Genomic DNA, 22122 nt, shown 5'->3' with positions numbered 1-22122 from the left:
GGTGGTAAGTTGTTGACATGGTACGCTGGTGCCGGAAGCATGGAGACACTCGCAGGCTGTCTCCAGCACATATTCGGACTATGTTGGTCGTTAACACAAATGACGCATTTCACTGTATGCTTTGATGTACATGTGACAAATAAAGCTAATCTTTCCTTGATTCTATTTGCATTTCCTGGGAACACATCCCAAGCTACCATTGCCAAAATTTTCTGAGGATATTCTATATACAAAGCAGGCAAATCCAAATGAGCCAAATACCATACTGTTTAGAATCACCAGAAAAATAGCTGAAGATGTTTTGTACAGTAATATATAGGGCTAATTTATTTTCCCTCATTCAGCCCCATTTCCCTGCCTTCTCTCTGTAACCCTTGACACCCTTACTAATCAAAAATCCATCAACTCCCACTTAAACATACTGAATGACTTGACCTCCACAGTGGTCTACGGCAATGAATTTCACAGATTCACCAGCCTCTGGATAAAGAAATTCCTCCTTATCTGTTCTAAAGGGACGTCCATCTTTTGTTCCTAGACTCTCCCACTATTGAAAACATCCTCTCCACGTCCATTCTATCAAGGCCTTTCAATTTTCTCAACAACTGCAATTCTGAACAAATAAAACATATATCCAGAAGTATCTCTGAGGTTATGTTCAAATAATTTTTAACTACAGTTCAATAAAAATTTACTTCCAAAATCTTGTGAAGCCCACACTCTGGGGGCTTTAATGAGAAAAGTAATAAAAGATTAATACTTCTTACTCGATTTTCTTGACATGTTCCAATTTCGAGTCCTTTGGGATTCCTTTTTCAAGTAATAGTTCTTTTGTGATCTTTGTCATATTTGGAGCTGCTGTTCCTCACTCTGTGTGAAAATCAACAAAGGCACAATTCACATTCTGTTCCTTCATTCACTGAATCCTATGTAACAAAATTCAATAATCAAAAGGCCCAAACTATGGACAATTGACCTTTGATAACCTGAGGCTCACCTCAGTTACTTTACCACAGGTCTCGTGCATGGTAGAATTTCCTCCCCAAACTCCTTCAAACTGAAAGAGGAAGAATTTCAAATGAAGTGCTGGGGAGGAGATCATGAAAGACGAAGAGAAGTTTGCAGATGGGTAGTGTATAACCACTTAAATAAAGTATGCAAGGTAGGAAGCTATGGAGGTAGGCTTGAGAAGTGGCAGCAGAAAGGGCATAGTTGGTGGCTAAAAGCAATTTCAAAGAGAAAAGACACCATCTGCAACAGTGGTCCATGTAAATTCAGGGTCTTTAACAATCATGTAAATAGCCTCCGACTCTCAAATTTGCAATGCATCACCTGGATTAGCGCCGATGGCAATAATTATCATAGCATTTAAAAAATGTTCAGAGAAGAACCCCAATTACCAAGGTTCATAGACTACAGACCTATTACTCGTTAACATCAACAGTATAGATTGGTACTTGAGGATCAGGCTGGACATGCTGGACTGAAAAGCCAGTTTCCAGCTGTATGACTGATTCTATATAACCTTATATTCTCACCTATGTCCCACCTGCCACCTTCTTGCTCATTGGTGTAATATGTTTATACCCTTGGTCTCACGTCTTCTGTCAATGCCTTTTTTCCTGAATCTCACTACTCTAATATCTCATGGTTTATAATCAAGTCTACCTTCTCTAGCCATCACCCCACACAGATCAGGTAAAGGAGGCTGTTGGAAACACTTTGTAGTCCCATCAATGCCCCTCAGAATCAACAAAATTGGAGAGGAATTAAGTAATCCTCAAAGGCAACAAAAGGGGTCCGTGGCTTGTAATGGATGTTGTTCACAAGTCTATTCCCTTCTGGTGTACAAGTCTGGAAAGGATAGAGTCACACTTGGAGAAAGAGTCTGGAGTTGACTGAAAAGTTGTTCAATGCCAGATCAAGTTCAGCCAGTGGAGGACTGTAGTAACGTGAGTGAGGGGATTGGTTGTAGCTCCATTTAAGTAAGACTTAGAAACAAAGAAACAGGGGCCGGCTGGTGGCACAACGACATCGGCACCGGACCCGGGAGCAGAGGTTCCCAGGTTCAAAACCAGTTGGGTCCGCTCCCGAGCATGATTTCCATCCGTGCCGGGTTGAGTGTCAAGATCGCAACTCGACCTCATAACATAAAAGGGAAAAATACTGCGAAAATGTCTGTGAGAGGAAGTGGCGTGCCATACAGTCTCTCTCTCGCTCTGTACCTTGTAAAAGCCATGAAAAAGACATCATCACGGACGCACGCAGACGCACAGACTCACATGCACGCAGGCACACGCCAAAAAAAAAACAAAGAAACATAGAAAACCTGCAGCACAATACAAGTCCTTCAGCCCACAATGCTGTGCCGAATATGTACTTACTTTAGAAATTACCTAGGGTTACCCATAGCCCTCCATTTTTGGAAGCTCCATGTACCTATCATGGAGCCTCGTAAGAGACCCTATTTCATCCATCTCCACCACAGTCGCTGGCAGCCCATTCCACGTACTCACCAATCTCTGCATAAAAAACTTGCCCCTGACTATCCACACAATCAAAGCCTCTCATCATCTTATACACCTCTATCAGGTCACCTTTCATCCTCCATCGCTCAAAGGAGAAAAGGCCAAGTTCACTCAACCTATTCTCTTAAGGCATGCTTCCTCCAATCCAGGCAACATCTTTGTAAATCTCCTCTGTACCCTTTCTATAGTTTCCACATCCTTCCTGTAGTGAGGTGACCAGAACTGAGCACAGTACTCCAAGTGGGGTCTGACCAGGGTCCTATATAACGGTAACATTACCTCTCGGCTCATGAACTCAATCCCACGGTTGATGAAGGCTAATGCCTTGCATGGGGTACCTTATCAAATGCCGTGCTGAAATCCATATATACTACATCTACTTCTCTACCTCCATCAATGTGTTTAGTCACATCCTCAAAAAATTCAATCAGGCTAGTAAGGCACGACCTGCCTTTGACAAAGCCATGCTGACTATTCCTAATCATATTTTGCCTCTCCAAATGTTCATAAATCCTGCCTCTCAGAATTGTCTCCGTCAGCTTACCACCTACTGAAGCAAGACTCACTGGTCTACAATTTCCTGGACTATCTCTACTCCCTTTCTTGAATAAAGGATCAACATTTGAAACTCTCCAATCCTCTGGAACCTCTCCCATCCCCATTGATGATGTAAAGATCATTGACAGAGGCTCAGCAATTTCCTCCCTTGTGGAAGACGTCCTGCCTCGTCCCTGTGTTGAAGACGCCGCGCCCCAGCGGCCTCAATGACTACAGACCTGTGGCATTGACCTCCCACATCGTGAAGACCCTGGAGAGACTTGTTCTGGAGCTGCTCCGGCAATCCCCTCCAGTTCGCCTACCAGCCCCGGCTAGGAATTGAGGATGCCATCGTCTACCTGCTGAACCGTGTCTACGCCCACCTGGACAAGCCAGCGAGCACTGTGAGGGTCACGTTTTTTGACTTCTCCAGGGCGTTCAACACCATCCGCCCCACTCTGCTGGGGGAGAAGCTGACAGCGATGCAGGTGGATGCTTTCCTGGTATCATGGATTCTTGATTACCTGACTGGCAGACCACAGTACGTGTGCTTGCAACACTGTGTGTCCGACAGAGTGATCAGCAGCACTGGGGCTCCACAGGAGACTGTCTTGTCTCCCTTTCTCTTCACCATTTACACCTCCGACTTCAACTACTGCACAGAGTCTTGTCATCTTCAGAAGTTTTCTGATGACTCTGCCATAGTTGGATGCATCAGCAAGGGAGATGAGGCTGAGTACAGGGCTACGGTAGGAAACTTTGTCACATGGTGTGAGCAGAATTATCTGCAGCTTAATGTGAAAAGGACTAAGGAGCTGGTGGTAGACCTGAGGGGAACTAAGGTACCAGTGACCCCTGTTTCCATCCAGGGGGTCAGTGTGGACATGATAGAGGATTACAAATACCTGGGGATACGAACTGACAATAAATTGGACTGGTCAAAGAACACTGAGGCTGTCTACAAGAAGGGTCAGAGCCGTCTCTATTTCCTGAGGAGACTGAGGTCCTTTAACATCTGCCGGACGATGCTGAGGATGTTCTACGAGTCTGTGGTGGCCAGTGCTATCATGTTTGCTGTTGTGTGCTGGGGCAGCAGGCTGAGGGTAGCAGACACCAACAGAATCAACAAACTCATTCGTAAGGCCAGTGATGTTGTGGGGATGGAACTGGACTCTCTGACTGTGGTGTCTGAAAAGAGGATGCTGTCCAAGTTGCATGCCATCTTGGACAATGTCTACCATCCACTACATAATGTACTGGTTGGGCACAGGAGTACATTCAGCCAGACACTCATTCCACCGAGATGCAATACAGAGCTTCATAGGAAGTCATCCCTGCCTGTGGCCATCAAACTTTACAACTCCTCCCTTGGAGGGTCAGACACCCTGAGCCAATAGGCTGGTCCTGGACTTATTTCCTGGCATAATTTACATATTACTACTTAACTATTTATGGTTTTATTACTATTTATTATTTATGGTGCAACTGTAACGAAAACCAACTTCCCCCGGGATCAATAAGGTATGACTATGACTCCCACAGGAGCCTGGGGTATATCTCATCCAGTCCCGGTGACTTATCCAACTAAATGCTTTCCAAAACTCCAGCACATCCTCTTTCTTAATGTCTATAAGCTCAAGGTTTTCAGTTCACTGTAAGCCATCCATACAATTGCCAAGGTCCTTTTCCGTAGTGAATACTGAAGCTAAGTATTCATTAAATACCTCCGCTATATCCTCCGGTTCCATACACACCTTTCCATTGTCACACTTGATTGGTCCTATTCTCGCACATATCTTATCCTCTTGCTCTTCACATACTTGGAGAATGCTTTGGGGTTTTCCATAATCCTGCTCACCAAGGCCTTTTCATGGCCCCTTTTGGCTCTCCTAATTTCATTCTTAAACTCCTTCCTGCTAGCCTTAAAATTTCCTAGATCTCTATCATTACCTAGTTTTTTGAACCTTTTGTAAGCCTTTCTTTTCTTCTTGACTAGATTTACAACAGCCTTTGTACAACCATAGTTCCGGTACCCTACCACCTGCCTCATTGGAACGTACCTATGCAGAACACCATGCAAATATCCCCTGAACATTTGCCACATTTCTGCCATATATCTCCCTGAGAATATTTGTTCCCAATTTATGCTTCCAAGTTGCTGACTGATAGCTTCGTATTTCCCCTTACTCCAATTAAATGCTTTCCTAACTTCTCTGTTCCTATCTCTCTCCAATGCTTTGGTAAAGGAGATAGAATTGTGATCACTATCTCTAAAATGCTCTCCCACTGACAGACCTGACACCTAACCAGGTTTCATTTCCCAATACCAGATCAAGTACAGCCTCTCCTCTTGTAGGCTTATCTACATATTGCGTCAGGAAACCCTCCTGAACACACCTAACAAACTCCACCCTATCTAAACCCCTTGTTCTAGGGAGATGCCAATCAATATTTGGGAAATTAAAATCTCCCACCCCGACAACCCTGCTATTATTGCATCTTTCCAAAATCTGTCTCTCTATCTGCTCCTCGATGTCCCTGTTACTATTGGGTGCTCAATAAAAAACACTTAGTTGAGTTATTGACCCCTTGCTGTTCCTAACTTCCATCCACACATACCCAGTAGACAATCCCTCCATGAATTCCTCATTTTCTGCCGCTGTGACAGCTCTTTTGCCTCCCTCTCTGTCCTTTCTGAAACATCTAAAGCCTGGCACTCGGCCTTTCCTGCCCGAGCCATCCAAGTCTCTGTACTGGCCACAACATCATAGCTCCAAGTACTGATCCACACTCTGAGCTCATCCGCTTTGTTCATGGTACTTAAAGACTCATTCAACCACCCCAATCCTGGCACAAACCAAGCATTGTAAGTTAAAAGCACAAGAGTAGGAAAACAGTGTTTAGTATCAGGACCAGTCCCTAGACACTTACATCCCTCATCAGGAAGGCTTTAAAGATCCCTGCTTCTTTCTTGTTAACAGATCTGACCACTTACCCTCTACCACCATCTTCCAAAGGCGGGCAGATCTGAGCCTCACCCTCAACAACTCTTTTGGCTCCTCCAACTTTTTCTGAACTAAAGGGGAAGCCATGGACACTGGTGTAGGCCCTAGCTATGCCTGTGTGGTCCTGTTTCAGTCCAAGTCACCCGAACGTGGTCAGATGCAGTCTGGCAAAGGACCTTTCCTCCATCATCCTGGTAGCGGTTCACATTCCACATCAGGCCAACGTCAGGCAGGTTCTGGAGGAACTGAGCAGCATAACCAGCAGGCATGAAACTGTGCACCCTGAAGTTTCCTTATCATTGTGGGAGGTTTCAACCAAGCCAGCTTGAAAAAGTCCCTGAACAACTACCACCAACATATCACCAGAGGAGCCAACACATTTCAGCACTGTCATACCACCATCAAAAACTCTCATCAGCCCATCCCACACCCACACTTTGGAAAGTTTGATCATCTAGTTGTACTTCCACTCCCAGCGTGTAGGCCGAGGCTAAAGACAGCAGCACCAGTGGTGAGGACCAAGGTATGGTCAAGCGAAGCAAAGGAGCACTTACAGGACTACTTTGAGGTTGTGGACTGCACAATATTCAGGGGTTCATCTTTGAGTCTGAATGAATATGCTACAGTTGTCACTAACTTTGTTGCACAACTTCACCGCCTCAGCTGCAAGAGGCAAGACTTGACAGCGGCTACCCATTTTAATTCAACATTGCATCCTTATTCTGACATGTCTGTGGCCTTCTCTGCTGCCACAATGAAGCTAAACTCAGGTTGGAGGAGCAACACTTCATATTCTGTCTCAGCAGTCTTCAACCTGATGGCATGAACATTGATTTCTCCAATTTATGGTAATTTCTCACCCCTCGCCCCCTCTCCATTCCTCATTCTGATTACCCTCTCACTCCTTTACTTTCCACACCTGCCTATCACCTCCCTCTGGTTCCCCTCCTTCTTCCCTTTCTTCCATGATCCACTCTCCTCTCCCATCGGATTCCTTCTTCTTCAGACCTTTATCTTTTTCACCTATCCCTTTCCAGCCCACTCCTCACCCGCCCTCCCCTTAAACTGGTCTCACCTAAAACCTGCCAGCACGTACTCCTTCCTCTCCTTCCACCTTCTTATTCTGATTTCAGCCCCTTCTTTTCCAGTTCCGATGAAAAGTCTTGGCCCAAAATGTCAACATTTTATTCCCCTCCATGGCTGCTGTCAGATTTGTTGAGTTCCTCCAGCATTTTATGCGTATTGCTCACAATTTCCAGACTTGGCAGAATCTCTTACGTGGATAAAGGCTACTTTAGTCCTCTTGATTCTTCTCTGCCAATCATCAACTTCATGGCTGGTCTTTCACCTCAGTGCCACTTTCCTGCATTATCCCTATATCTCAATTCCCCTACTGTCCAGAAATCTACTGATTACTTTTTTGATCAAAGTCAATGATGGAATCTCCGCAGCACTCCATAATTGAGAATTCCATGTTAAAAGGAAATAAAAACAAAGATCTCCAGTCATTTGAAGTCTGAAACAATTGCTGGAAAACTCAGCATGTCAAACAGAATCTGTGGAAAGAGGAACAGTTAATATTCCAGGTCAAAGCTCCTTCATCAAACCTAGGAAAGAGAGTGATCAAGTTGGTTTTAAGTTGCAGCAGACAGAATGTGGGAGGGCAGATTGAATGGATGGGATAAAGGGTATTCTTATGATATGGTGGGGCCAATTACCATGGGGGATAGACTGTAGATGATGTAATCTGGTTAGTATTTTAATAGGACAGTTAAAAAGAGAGCATGAATAAAGGATGTGAAAGGTGCAAAGTGCACAGTTGTAGGGAATACCTAACAGGTCAGGCCGTATTTGTGAGGAACAAAGAAAAGGAGCAAATAATATAAATGAATGACAACAGCACAACTGGTCAGTTATAGCATGAAGAAAGTTATTGATTGTGTAAGGCTGCAATGTACCCTGACAAAAGACAAAGTGTAGTTCCTGAAGTTTGCTTTGGGCCTCATTATAACAGTGGAGGAAACTACAATCACACAGGTCAGTGTGAATGGGATGGAGACTTAACTGGGAAGTCAGGGTTGGCCTTCCAGACTGACTATTGTTGTAAAGCAGTCACACAGTCTGCACTTGGTTTCTCCAGTGTGTGGGAGACTATGTTGTAAACACCAAATGCAGTATGCCAAAATGGGGGAAAACACGCAAATGAAGTAAAGACGGGTGTTGCATCTCTTGTGGTTTTAAAGAGATGACCCAAGGGGAATAGACAGTGGAATCAGAAGAGTGGACCAGAAATCACAATTAGAATAGACTCTTTGGAACGCTGAAAGCGGAGAGAAAGGTATTTTTTAGTGGTACACCCTCATTTGCATCCATCCATTCGGAATATTAGTTCAGATTTTCATTCTTACCTAGCATGGCCTGATCTACTAAGCATGCCATTACAGCTAGCTCTACGTTTAGTCATAGTCATACTTTATTGATCCCGGGGGAAATTGGTTTTCGTTACAGTTGCATCATAAATAATAAATAGTAATAGAAATAGTAATAGTAATATTACTATTAGTAAATAGTAATAGTCATGGAAATAAATAGTAATAGAATAGTAATAGAAAATAGTAACAAATAGTTAAATAGTAATATGTAAATTATGCCAGTAAATTATGAAATAAGTCCAGGACCAGCCTATTGGCTCAGGGTGTCTGACCCTCCAAGGGAGGAGTTGTAAAGTTTGATGGCCACAGGCAGGAATGACTTCCTATGACGCTCTGTGTTGCATCTCGGTGGAATGAGTCCCTGGCTGAATCTACTCCTGTGCCCAACCAGTACATTATGTAGTGGATAATAGACATTGTCCAAGATGGCATGCAACTTGGACAGCATCCTCTTTTCAGACACCACCGTCAGAGAGTCCAGTTCCATCCCCACATCACTGGCCTTAGTGTATTTTCTCGCTCAATTGTCCTCATTAATCAACCACATTAGGTCATGAACAATTTACATTCATGGGAACCCTAGTCAGCTAGTCAACAATATTCCCGTTATGTTAATCCCTCTCGCGCTCTAGCCAAAGCATCTTTTTCTCCTTACCCAATTTCAGATAAGTGTCTGATCCCTTTCCGCAGATGCTGCTTGACCTGCCAAATGAAGCAATTTTTCCTCGCTTTTATTTGCCATATATACAGCTTTTAAAAATATCCAGTTTTTGAAACAGTTGTGAACTCAAAGAACAAATTATTTATCCAGAACAAATTAATAGGATAAGAAGTGTATGTAGACATTAAGCTCGAAATCTAAATTAAAAGGAAGAAAGTTGCACACATTCTGCAGGTCCTGTAGCGTCTATGAAAAGTGAACGGTTTGCTTTTACCGTCTATTAACGGGAAAAGCCTGGAAACAGTAGTAACTTGCCACTGTCCCTCTGTAATCACCCTCAGCACTGGGTGCAAGGAGCCACACGTGGACACCGCCGCGGGGGCTGCCATGACACCGAATAAACCAGGAAACATTTGCATTAACTTTCCCAGCACCGACACCGCTCACCTTCTGCACCCCTGCTGCGCCGGTTCGTTCCCGGAAGCTCGTCAAATTTCAGCGGGTCCGCGCGCCGCCGCCGCGCTCGGAAACGTTCACAGCCGGCGCGCGCGCGACGCGGGGGTCGGCCGGCAGCTTTTGGCGCGCATGCGCGCTGGGCTTGGCCGCGTTCATACCCGGCGCGCGCGAGTCTTTCAGTGCGCACGCGCGCCGCGGTGGCCGCACCGGGCTGGAGTTGTGCGGTTGGCCGGTGTTGGCGGCGGCTGGAGACGGACGCTCGGAGGCCCCCAAGTAGGGGGGCGGGGTGGGGACGTCCTGACAATGGCTACCAAGGCCGCCGCGCAGACAAGCTGCGGCTGCCGAGGGATCCGTTCGTGTCTGAGTTGTGAGCAGGCCAAGGGCCCGGTTGCTGTGGTGCCCAAGTGTCAGCGGGTTAGTGTCTCTCCGTTAGATGTGGCTTCTGTATTGGAAATAATCTATGGTGGCACGGGAGATTGCAATACTTCAGTCTGGAGCAACAAGCAATCTGCTGAGTGAGCTCGAGAGTCGAGCAGCATCTGTGAGAGGAGGAATTACTTTGCCCCCACAAATGCTGCTCGACCAGCTAATTAGTGTAATTGCCTCTACCAGAATGGTGATTGCACGTGAATGAATGGGGCCCTTCTCAAAGAAGCCTCACTGATCACCAAGACTAGGGCTGCAAGAAGTTGTGATGGAAACCGATGTTACAGTGGTGTTCAAGAGTATTTGAATATTGGTATTAGTTTATTGTCACATGTACCAGGGTGCAGTGAAAAGTCTAGTCGGGAAGTGTAGATAAATGGTTCATGTATAGGCAGAAGAGATTTAGTACTATCGCTTTCAGTTAGGTCTGACGAAGGGTCTTGGTCTGAAACGTCGACTGTACCTCTTCCTATAGATGCTGCCTGGCCTGCTGCGTTCACCAGCAATTTTTATGTGTGTTGCTTGAAATTCCAGCGTTTGCAGATTTCCTGGTGTTTGAGATTTGGTGTAATTTGGTTTTGTGCTTAACACAGACATTATGGGCTGAAGGGCCTCTACCAGTGCTGTACCATCCTGTGTTTCATGTTCAAACCCTGTCCCGTTGGAAACCTGAGATGAAGTTAACACCAGGCAGGCTAGTCAATAATGGAAGTGTGATTCTTCACTTTCACTCCTGTGGAATATATAGCCCAATATACCATTCTGGTATAGCTGGCTATGAGGGAACATTTGGACAGACTGGACTGGTATCCACTGGAAATTGGAAGAGTCAGTGAGGATGTGACTGAAACAGATGAGAGGCTTGAGAGAGGGCACGTGAAGAGATGGGAAGTTTCCTATTATGGCAAAATATAGAAACAAGAAAATCTGCAGATGTTGGAAATCTGAGCAACATGTGCAAGATGCTGGAGGAACTCAGCAGGCCAGGCACGTCTATGGAGTAAAAAAAAGGACAGTTGATGTTTTGGGCTGAAACCCTTCGGCAGGACTGAACAAACAAAGCTGCGGAGCAGATTTATGGAGGGGAGAGAGAACCAGCTGGTGATGGGTGAAACTTGGAGGGGAGGGATGAAGTAAAGAGCTGGGATTGATTGGTGAAAGAGACAGAAGGCTGTGGAAGAAAGAAAAAGGGGGGAAGGAGCACCAGAGGGAGGCGATGGGCAGGCAAGGTGATGAGGTGAGAGGGAAAAGGGGGGGCATTACCAGAAGTTTGAGAAATTGATATTCATGCTATCAGGTTGGTGGGTACCCAAATGGAATATAAGGTGTTGTTCCTCTGTCCTAAGTGTGGTCTCATCACAACAGTGGAGGACTCCATGGATGGACATATCAGAATGGGAAATGGAATTAAAATGGGTGGCCACAGGGAGATCCCACTTGTTCTGGTGGAAGGAGCGTAGATACTCAGCGAGGCGGTTTCCCAGTCAACGTCGGGTCTCACTGATATACAGGAGGTCACACCAGGAGCACAGACCGCAGTAAATGACTCCAAAAGACCCACAGGTAAAGTGTCGCCTCACCTGGAAGGACTGGTTAGGGCCCTGGATGGTAGTGAGGGAGGAAGTGTAGGGGTAGGTGTAGCACTTGTTCTGCTTGCAAGGATAAGTGCCAGGAGGGAGATCAGTGGGAAGGGATGAATGAATGAATGAGCGAGTTGTGTAGGGAGCGATCCCTGCAGAAAGTTGGGGGAGGGAAAGATGTGTTTAGTGGGAGGCTGGTGGGGTGGTAGGTGAGAACAAGAGGAACCCTAGCCCTGGTAGCGTTGCAGAAGATTGGGTAAGAGCAGATGTGCGTGAAATGGAAGAGATGCGGGTGAGGGCAGTGTTGATGGTGGAGGAAGGGAAGCCCCTTTCTTTGAAAAAGGAGGATGCCCCCTTTGTTCTAGAATGAAAAGCCTCATCCTGAGAGCAGAGGCAGCAGAGGTGGAAGAATTGAGAGAAGGGGATGGCATTTTTACAAGTAGCAGTGTGGAACAAGGTATAGTTCAGGTAGCTGTGAGAGTCCGTTGGTTTATAATAGACATCAGTGGATAAGCTGTCTCTGGAGATAGAGACAGTGAGAGTGAGAAAGGGAAGGGAAGTGTTGGAAATGGACCGGGCAAATTTGAGGACTGGGTGGAAGTTGCAGGCAGAGTGGATGAAATTGACGAGTTCAGCATGGAAGCAGCACCAATGCAGTTGTCGATGTAGCATAGGAAAAGTGCGGGACGGTCACCAGTGAAGGCTTGCTGTTCCACGTAGCCGAAAAACAGGCAGGCATAGCTGGGACCCATGCGAGTGCCCATGGTTACCACTTTTGTTTGAAGGAAGTGAGACCCGACATAGATTGGGAGACTGCTTCACCAAGCAGCTATGCTCCATCTGCCAGAACAAACAGGATTCCCCAGTGGCCACCCATTTTAATTCCACTTCCCATTCTGATATGTTCATCCACGTCCTCCTCTACTGTCGGGATAAAGCCACGCTTAGGCCGGAGGAACACCTTGTATTCTGTTTGGGTAGCCTCCAACCAGATGGTATGAACATTGATTCCAGTAATGCCTCCACTGCCCCCTTCACCATTTCCCATCCCCTGGTCCCTTTCTCATGTTATCTCCTTGCCAGCCCATGGGCTCCCTCTGGTGCATTTCTCCCCTCTTTCTTCTTTTTTCCATGGCCTTCTGTCTCTTTCACCAATCAACTTCCTAACTCTGTTTCATCTCTCCACCTGCAAGTTTCACCTATCACGTGGTGTTTCTCTCTTCCAAATCTATTCCTCAGTGTTTTTTCTCCAGTCCTTTCGAGGGGTTATGGCCTGAAACATTGACTGTGCTTTTTTCCATAGATGTTGCCTGGCCTGCTGAGTTGCTCTAACATTTTGTGTGTATTGTTTAAATATTTAAATAGTGTGGAAATAGCAGGGGCTCTGACAGAAATATTTCAAATGTCATTAGAAATGGGGATGGTGCCGGAGGATTGGCGTATTGCTCATGTGGCTCCATTGTTTAAAAAGGGTTCTAAGAGTAAACCTAGCAATTATCGGCCTGTGAGTTTGACGTCAGTGGTGGGTAAATTGATGGAAGGTATTCTTAGAGATGGTATATATAATTATCTGGAAAGACAGGGTCTGATTAGGAACAGTCAACATGGATTTGTGCGTGGAAGGTCATGTTTGACAAATCTTATAGAATTTTTTGATGAGGTTACTAGGAAAGTTGACGAGGGTAAAGTGGTGGATGTTGTCTATATGGACTTCAGTAAGGCCTTTGACAAGGTTCTACACAGAAGGTTAGTTAGAAAGGTTCAATCGTTAGGCTTTAATATCGAAGTAGTAAAATGTATTCAGCAGTGGCTGGATGGGAAACGCCAGAGAGTAGTGGTGGATAACTGTGTCAGATTGGAGGACGGTGTGTAGCGGTGTGCCTCAGGGATCTGTACTGGGTCCAGTGTTGTTTGTCATATTATTAATGATTTGGATGATGGGGTGGTAAATTGGATTAGTAAGTATGCAGATGATACCAAGATAGGTGGCGTTGTGGATAATGAAGTAGGTTTTCAAAACTTGCAGAGAGATTTAGGCCAGTTAGAAGAGTGGGCTGAAAGACGGCAGGTGGAGCTTAATGCTGAAAAATGTGAGGTGCTACATTTTGGCAGGACTAATCAAAATAGGACATACATGGTAAATGGTAGGGCATTGAAGAATGCTGTAGAACAGAAGGATCTAGGAATAATGGTGCATAGTTCCCTGACGGTGGAATCTCATGTGGATAGAGTGGTGAAGAAAACCTTTGGTATGCTGGCCTTTATTAATCAGAGCATTGAGTATAGGGGTTGGGATGTAATGTTGAAATTGTATGAGGCATTGGTAAGACCAAATTTGGAGTATTGTGTACAGTTCTGGTCACCGAATTATAGGAAAGATGTCAATAAAATTGAGAGGGTACAGAGGAGATTTACTAAAATGTTGCCTGGGTTTCATCTAGGTTACAGAGAAAGGTTGAACAAGTTAGGTCTTTATTCTTTGGAGTGTAGAAGGTTAAGGGGGGACTTGATAGAGGTGTTTAAAATTATGAGGGGGATCGATAGAGTTGACGTGGATAGGCTTTTTCCATTGAGAATGGGAGAGATTCAAACAAGAGGACATGAATTGAGAGTTAAAGGGCAAAAGTTTAGGGGTAACATGAGGGGGAACTTCTTTACTCAGAGTGGTAGCTGTATGGAACGAGCTTCCACCAGAAGTGGTTGAGGCAGGTTCAATGTTATCGTTTAAAGTTAAATTGGATAGATATATGGACAGGAAAGGAATGGAGGGTTATGGGCTGAGTGCAGGCGGTGGTACTAGGTGAGAGTAAGAGCTCGGCACAGACGAGAAGGGCCGAGATGGCCTGTTTCCGTGCTGTAATTGTTATATGGTTATTGGTATTAGTTTATTCTTGTCACATATACTATTTCCTATTATGGGAAGACTTAGGGCTCTTTAAAAATAAGGGGCTAGCTGTTCAAGACACTCAAGGTCATGAGTTTTGGAAATTTCCTTAAAAAATGGTAGAAGGAGAATCTTTAAATATTGTGAAGGCAGAAATTGATAAATTCTTGTTAAGCTAGAGGTTTAAGGATTACCATCACATGCTGTAAAATAGCATTAAAAGTTAGAGCCATAATCTTGTTAAATGGTAGAGCAGGTACAGAGACTGAATGTTCTATTTATGCTCCCATTTTGTTCAGAGGAAAGGATGGTAAGGCCCTCCGTTGATCGAGGTCGACCATGGGTGTCGCGTCCTAGCTGTCATGTGCAAGTCAGGGCGGTACGATTTGGAGAGCAGCCTGTTGCCCATGCAGCAGGCTCCCACTCTCCACGCGGTTGATGAATTCAAAGGAATGGCAGAGACTGATAGTTTGGCACCAGTGGCGTCGCAGAAGTTGCCAGTCAGCATTGAACTCAACTTAGGACTGCCTTAGGGATTCCAGCTCTGGATTTTTCCTTGGAGTTTACTCTTGAAGCCTTCCCCACTAGTGGGTATAGCCTCAAGGTTGTGGAGGTTTCCTTCTCAATGAACTGACAGCCAAGGCTGACCGGGCCCCTTCTGCAAGAAGAGACTGGTTTTAAGGTGCCATTAACCAACCTTTGCCCCCTCTGTCAATGGAAACTGTTCTACTGAGTCTAGTAGCTAAGGAGCACATGATGGCCAGGAGTTAGACTTGGTTGTCGGAAGTTATTTGAGACGCACGCCATTGGGAGCATTAATAGATAGTGGGACCTTATTCCCACAGCCACCCACCGCCCCAGACTGTGATGCAAAAGGTGCTGACCAATAGATAACTAGAAAGACATCAGGTCATTGGAAGTTAGTGAATTTCAAGGGCATTTATTTTCAGTTTAGGTGAAGGAGGGAAGATTCTCAGTTTGACAGCAACAGCGAGTTCAACTTGCAGTGGTTACTTCATCAACCAGCATTCATAATGACTACAGAAAGTGCTGGAAAAGCTCAACAGATCAGGCAACCTCTGTGGAACTGGAAGCAGCTAATGATTCAGATGAAAGATCTATGGATTATTTGATAATAAATTTTCCACCAGAAATATTTTTCTGGTTTCCTTTTCCACTGCTTGTACCTAACCTGCAGGATATTTCCAGCATTTTCTGTTTTTAGTTCAGATTTTCAGTATCTCCATTATTTTTGATTTTTCATAACACCTGCAACCTGACTGTCTTTGATTGTGAGATGAATGATATCATAAGACCATAAGATCTCAAAGTAGAGTTTGACCATTTGACCCAACAAGCATGTTCTGCCATTCACCACCAGTCCCCTACACCACACACTTACTTCTCTGTCTGGCAGAACTGGTCCTCGCCCTCAACAAATTTTCCTTTTGCTCCTCCTACTTTCTCCAAACTCAAGGGGTAGCCATGGGCCCCAGCTATACTTGCCTCTTCATTGGCTGTTTAGAACAGTCCATGGTCAAAGCCTTCCCTGGTAATGTTCCCCAACTCTTCCTCTGCTAACTGCTTCATGCACCCATGAGCTCATCACTTTAATTAACTACGCCTCTGACTTCCATCCTGTCCATAAATTCACTCAGTCTATTTTAGGCGCATCCCTCCCCTTTCTCAATCTCTGACTCCATCTCTGGAGACACAGCCAGCTGACATCTTATAGAAATCTTACGATTCCAATGGGTATCTTGATTGACTATACCACTTCCCATCCTACCTCCTGTAAAAATGCTATTCCTTTTTTCGATTCCTTTGCCTCCACTGCATCTGTTCCCAGGAGGCAACTTTTCATTCCATGATGCCCTCCTCAAAGAACGGGGTTTCCCTCCCTCCACTATTGATGCTGCCCTCACCCGCACCTCCATTTCCCAAACATCTGCATTCACCCCACCTTCCCTCCGCCTTAACAGTGATTGACTTCCTCTTGTCCTAACCTCCCACCCCATCAGCCTCCGCATCCAGTACATCACCCTCTGCAACTTATGTCGTCTCCAAAGGGATGCACTAAACAAATCTTTACCTGCCTCCCCCTCCTCCAGCTTTTTGCAGGAATCACTCCCTTCATGATTCCCTTGTGTATTTGTCCCTCTCCACTAATCTCCCTCCTGGCATATATCCCTGAAAGTGGCCAACATGCTACACCTGCCCATTTAGCTCCTCTGTCCCCTCCATTCAGGGCCCCAAACAGTCCACCTAGGTGAGGCAACACTTCAACTGTGAATCTGTTGGGGTTGTCTATTGTGTCCAGTCCTCCCGATGTGACAAAGGTGAGCCCCATTGTAAATTGGGGGACTGCTTTGTTGAGCACCTCTGCACCATCTGCCACAAGCGGGACTTCCTGGTGGCCAAACAATTTAATTCCGGTTCTCAATCCCGTTCTGACATTTCAGTCCGTGGCTGCCTCTTGTGCCAATATGGGGCCACCCTCAGGGTGGAGGAGCAACACTTTATATTCTGTTTGGGTAGCTTCTGGCCTGATGGCATGAATATCAACTTCTCCTTCTGATAAAACAATTTTCTTCTCTCCTGCCTATCACTCCTTCCTGGGTCCCCTCCTCCTTCCCTTTCTCCAATGGTCCACTCTTCTCCTACCAGATTCGTTCTCCAGCCCTTGACCTTTCCCACCTACTTGGCATTCCCTATCACCTTCCAGCTAGCCTCCTTCCCACCTCCCCCCCCCCCCCACCTTTTTTATTCTGGCACCTTCCTCCTTTACTCTCAGTCCTTGAGAAGGGTCTCGGTCTGAAATGATGACTGGTTACTCTTTTCCATAGATGCTGCCTGACCTGCTGGGTTCCTCCAGCATTTAGTGTGTGTTGCTTAGGATTTCCAGCATCTGCAGATTTCCTCATGTTTATAAAACAACGCAATGTTTGGATATGACTTGTGTTGCATTTTATATTTGTATGTGCACCTTGCACTCCTTTTCCAATTGGATTAAAAACTTCTCCATATATGTTGGGAATGTTAAGAAAACACTGAAGTTTTGTTCCTGGTCCAAAAACAAACACATGTATTATTTATATGGTATTTGATTTGGTCAATGAATTTCATTGTTTTTTTTTTATCAAAAAGTAGTTTGGGATGGAGTGATACTGATGCCAGTATTTTTTTTGTGTCAAAATGCTCTTTCTAATTATGTGAACATTGTCATTAAAAACTCTTTCTACAGAGAACGTACCACTTCACTTATCATCCCAAGTCAGGCTTGGCAGTTGGGGATGACTCCACATGTCTGAGTGGCTGGGCTTTTCCATTTCCTGGCGTATTTTTAGCAGAAAATTTTGTGAATGAAGAGGAAGAAACAGAGTTGGTAAACCTGATGGATAACAATGAGTGGAAACCTTCCCAATCTGGACGAAGGAAGCAGGTTAGGTTTCCCTGTCATGATGAACATATTATTTATGGATCACTTGCTGGGACACCGATACAATACAGTTTTGCAGTATACCTCCATAAAGTGATAGAATGAGAAATTTCTGTTTCAAGTGATCAGATGTGATAGCCAATTATTATTTAATTCCATTCTTCTTTTTGTGTTTAACAGTTTGTTTTGATTGGATTATAGAAGACAACTTCCCATTATAGACATTAATCATTCTGGTGCAAATATATCACACTTCCCAAATATCTTAAGGCATTTGTAAATAGTTTTTCAAAATGCATGCAAAGCTATGTGCTGAGCTTTTTTAAAATGTCGATGCAATAGATTTTAAAGTAACTCAACAGATTTTTTTCTTTTAAGTACAATTTTAATTAAAGTCCACTCTTATTAAAATCAGTCATTTCAAGTTTCCTGTTTTGGATGTACACTGTGTCCCTTGACATTCCAAGGATCTGGAAGTACATAATTGAATTGTTTCTTTTGCTATTAAAAACATTCGTAACATTGTTATATAATATTGAGGTTCTATCTACAAGCAGAGATTAGAGTGATGCAAATTATTAACCAAGCAGAAATTGCTGAAATTAATCAACAGGCCCAACAGTATCTGTACAGAGAGAAACAGTTATCAGAGCAAGGAAAAATCATTTCCTAATTCTGATGAATGATCACTGATCTGAAACGTTATTTCTGCTTCTCTTTTCAATAGTTGTTGCTGGACCTGATTGAGTATTTTCAACATTTTCTGCTTTTAGTTCTGTATTTTTTTCCATTTGCATTCACCAGATGAGTTTGAACACTCCATTTATTTTGAATGCTGTTTTAAATTCTTTTCATCTGTTGACTGAAATTACTTGGGTATCAGTACATTTTCATTCTTGGGTCAGATTTTTAGAAGAGAATAATTTAATATAAACTTTTGTGGGAAATTGAATATTTAACAGGAAATTTATGAACCATATTGTTTAAAAACATATGAATAAAACTAACTGGAATGTGAAAGAAGTGAGGAGATTTGTGGTGATTGATGCCAAATTGAAGAATCTGTTATATTGTGATGCTTGCCATATTCTGAAAGAGAAAGCAGGCATTTATACCTAATTTCCTCCGGTTTCATACATCTGTACTGTATTTACACAATACCTTCGATCCATAGGCCAATTCAGTATGGTTAAACTTGGATAGAGTTAAACCGATGGATCAAGTCAAAGCTTGGTCGACCCACCCTATTTGTTCATGAATAGTTCAGAATAATTAAACCGTTGCTGTGAGTCGAGCATCAGAATCAGGTTTATCATCACTGGCAAGTGACGTGAAATTTATTAACTTCCCAGCAGCAGTTCAGTGCAATACATAAACTAGCAGAAAGAGAAAAAATAATAATAAATAAAATAAAATATAATAGTAAATTAACAAGTAAATGAATTACGTATATTGAATAGATCTTTAAAAATGTGCAAAAACAGAAATACTTATTAGATTTTTTTTAAAAAGTGAGGTAGTATCCAAAGATTCAATGTCCATTTAGGAATTGGATGGCAGAAGGGAAGAAGCTGTTCCTGAATCGCTGAGTGTGTGCCTTCAGGCTTCTGTATCTCCTACCTGATGTAACAGGGAGAAAAGGGCATGCTCTGGGGGCTGGAGCAACAACTCCCAAGAACATAAAAAAGACCAACATCTGAGTGCCAAATTGAAGGCTGAAGCAAACAACTTTAGCCAATTGTGCTGAGTAGATGATTAATCCCAGCTTCTTCTTGAGGGCCCCATACTCACTTAGACTTGACTTCAGCCAACTCAATTCCCAACACTTAAATAGTAAGAAAAATACTGGAGAAAAAGTCCAACGGGAGAATAAATGTGTGCTGGGTTTGTGCTCCAAGAACATATCTGGAAATCTGTTCTTTCTCCCCAACCCAACAGTTTGGGAATTTGAATTCAGTAAATCTAGAATTTGGGAGGAAAAAAGTATTGTGCTATCAGTAACAATTAACATAAACCTTTAAAAAGTAGTTACAGATATCAGTTTGGTTTTCTATTTGCTTTTAGGAAATGTGTGTCTTGTCTTCCCTAAGTGGCTCAGGCCAGTAGAAATATTATTAACCTTATCTGCCCTCTGAAGTGGTTTACCTAGCCAATAAGCTATCATCGTTATCTTTCCAAGAGCAAATATTAATGGACAATAATTGCAGGGCTTGCCAGTGATTACAAGTGAAGAAATAAATTAGAATTCTTGTTTCAATCCATTGTTACTCATTTGTTTCCTTGTCAACTTTCAGGACTATGGCCCAAAGGTGAACTTTAAAAAGCACAAGTTGAAGGTGGGATGTTTCAGTGGTCTACCATGCTTCAGCCTCTTGCTTGTGAACCGAATGGCGCAGTACAGTGTCCTGGAAAACTTCCTTCCTGTGGAACAGTGTAACCTAGATTACAGACCAGAGCAAGGCTCTGGCATTGATCCACACTTCGATGACTGGTGGCTGTGGGGCAGACGTTTGGTCAGCATTAATTTGTTGTCTGAAACTGCGTTATCAATGACCTGTGATTCAGATGATTTCCTCCAGCTACACTTGACTGAAATGGGACAAAACACACAGCAATATGATCCCATAAATGGTAATTCAGAAAGCATTTTTGATTTCAATGTTGATATTCCAGGTCCCTGCAAAAATCGAAGATCTGTACCTTCCAATGATGTAGAGGTGGCAATTCATTTACCAAGGAGATCTTTAATTGTTTTGTATGGAAATGCACGATATAAATGGAAACATGGAATTTACAGACAAGACATCAAGTCAAGGCGAATTTGCAGTACTTTTAGGGAGCTATCAGAAGAATTTGTCAAGGGAGGGAAACAAGAGGCACTTGGGAAGGTGCTCTTGGATATTGCATTCAGCTTTAAGGGTGTTCCCGGATAATATTATTGCTGAAACATCAAAAAGGAATGATTGTGATTATAGAACTCACTCTGGGATATGTACATTTAAAAACTTGGCTTAAGTTATTTTATTCCCTCTCCCTACCATGCAGCCTGGTTTTAAATAACTGCTCTATATTTTTACAGATTAAAAGAGTGAGTACAAGAATCATGAATTTTGATTTTGTTTCCTCAACTGCCCCATTGGGGGAAACTGCTTTCTCTATGCAGAGTTATGTATTGTTAATCACACTATTACTGAGGACACCTGGAAGACATTATGGTGTTAAAATCTTGCCCTGATATTTACTCTCAGGCGGTCTGTCAAGATCGGGGATGATTTATTTTCATTCCATTTTGGTAGGTTCTGAAGTGGCTGTTGAAGTCAGTGTGGGACCGGATGTACAAATAAGTAGTTTGAAAGCCGTCCTACTATGCTGTTTCTTTGTGTTATTCTGAATGCAAGGACGCGAGATTCTCAATGCTGCCCCAAATGCGTCTCCTCCATTTTAAGGGTTGTCATGGAGCTTTGAGAACATACTTGAAAATTTTCTTCCCATCTGGAATCTCTTGCATGACAACTTTGAACTCAATGTCTGTTTAAGACTCTAATGTTGGCCCTGTGAATGTTGTGGCCTGCCTAGTGTAGCCAACCTGGGGGTAATTTGGGCCTCCATACTGAGAAACCAGTTAAGCAATGGAAGTTTTGGAAATTCTTTTGCCAAATAAATTTTAGTTTAAATTGATTTCAATTTTCTTTGTTCTGTATTTCATCTTGGTATCATAGAATAAGGACAATGAGTGCAAGTCTGGTTTTAATATTGCACTCTGTAAAGTTGCATGTTCCTTTTCTAGATGGTATTTTTGTTCCTTGAAAGACTGATTTCTTTTCAATTACTCTAGACAACAAAGATTTGGCTTCAGAATACTTGTGAGTATATCATACGGATGTTGTGCTTATGATCATGAAAATCACAATGAAATTTCCCAAATCATACACTTTTTTTGTAATTGCCTATATTTGTTCTTTCAATTCATAATTCAAGTCAATTAAAATGTTGCCCACAATGTAAGCCAAAACATTTTCTGTCTTGTCCAGGTATGCCTGAGTATGCTTAGGTAGGACGGATGCTGCGTGGCGTGACATCACATGCACACTGTTCTATGGATTACCTTTACATGTATATTGGTTTGCAATCTCGTCGATGTGCATGTTCTATGCACAGCGTTTTGTGTGTACTA

General features: G+C 43.5%; 2 protein-coding genes across 3 annotated transcripts in view; one reads left to right on the top strand and one right to left on the bottom strand.

Moving 5' to 3' along the window:
* The window catches only part of lrwd1 (leucine-rich repeats and WD repeat domain containing 1), a 68866-nt gene extending 59116 nt beyond the window's left edge, over nucleotides 1-9750 (bottom strand). The window contains exons 1-2 of the mRNA XM_072243240.1: nucleotides 9611-9750; nucleotides 768-870 (exon numbers count right to left, since the gene is read on the bottom strand). Of these exons, the coding sequence (XP_072099341.1) occupies nucleotides 768-847 (80 nt within the window). The 5' untranslated portion in view covers nucleotides 848-870; nucleotides 9611-9750. The remainder of the gene's footprint in view (nucleotides 1-767; nucleotides 871-9610) is intronic.
* Nucleotides 9751-9791: 41 nt separating this feature from the next.
* Nucleotides 9792-21632, top strand: alkbh4 (alkB homolog 4, lysine demthylase). Of its 2 annotated transcripts, none has more exons than XM_072243265.1 (3): nucleotides 9792-10033; nucleotides 17754-17951; nucleotides 20243-21632. In XM_072243265.1, the coding sequence occupies exons 1-3, from the start codon at nucleotides 9923-9925 to the stop codon at nucleotides 20879-20881; spliced, it is 948 nt and encodes a 315-aa protein (XP_072099366.1). In that variant the 5' UTR covers nucleotides 9792-9922; the 3' UTR covers nucleotides 20882-21632. The 2 variants fall into 2 exon arrangements, with proteins under 2 accessions (XP_072099366.1, XP_072099367.1); XM_072243266.1 differs by lacking the exon at nucleotides 9792-10033 and adding an exon at nucleotides 11504-11608.
* The last annotated feature ends 490 nt before the right edge of the window (nucleotides 21633-22122 follow it).

Source organism: Mobula birostris, chromosome 25 (genome assembly GCF_030028105.1).
Source record: "Mobula birostris isolate sMobBir1 chromosome 25, sMobBir1.hap1, whole genome shotgun sequence".
NCBI lineage: Eukaryota > Metazoa > Chordata > Chondrichthyes > Myliobatiformes > Myliobatidae > Mobula > Mobula birostris.
This window is presented reverse-complemented; position numbering and strand designations above follow the sequence as displayed.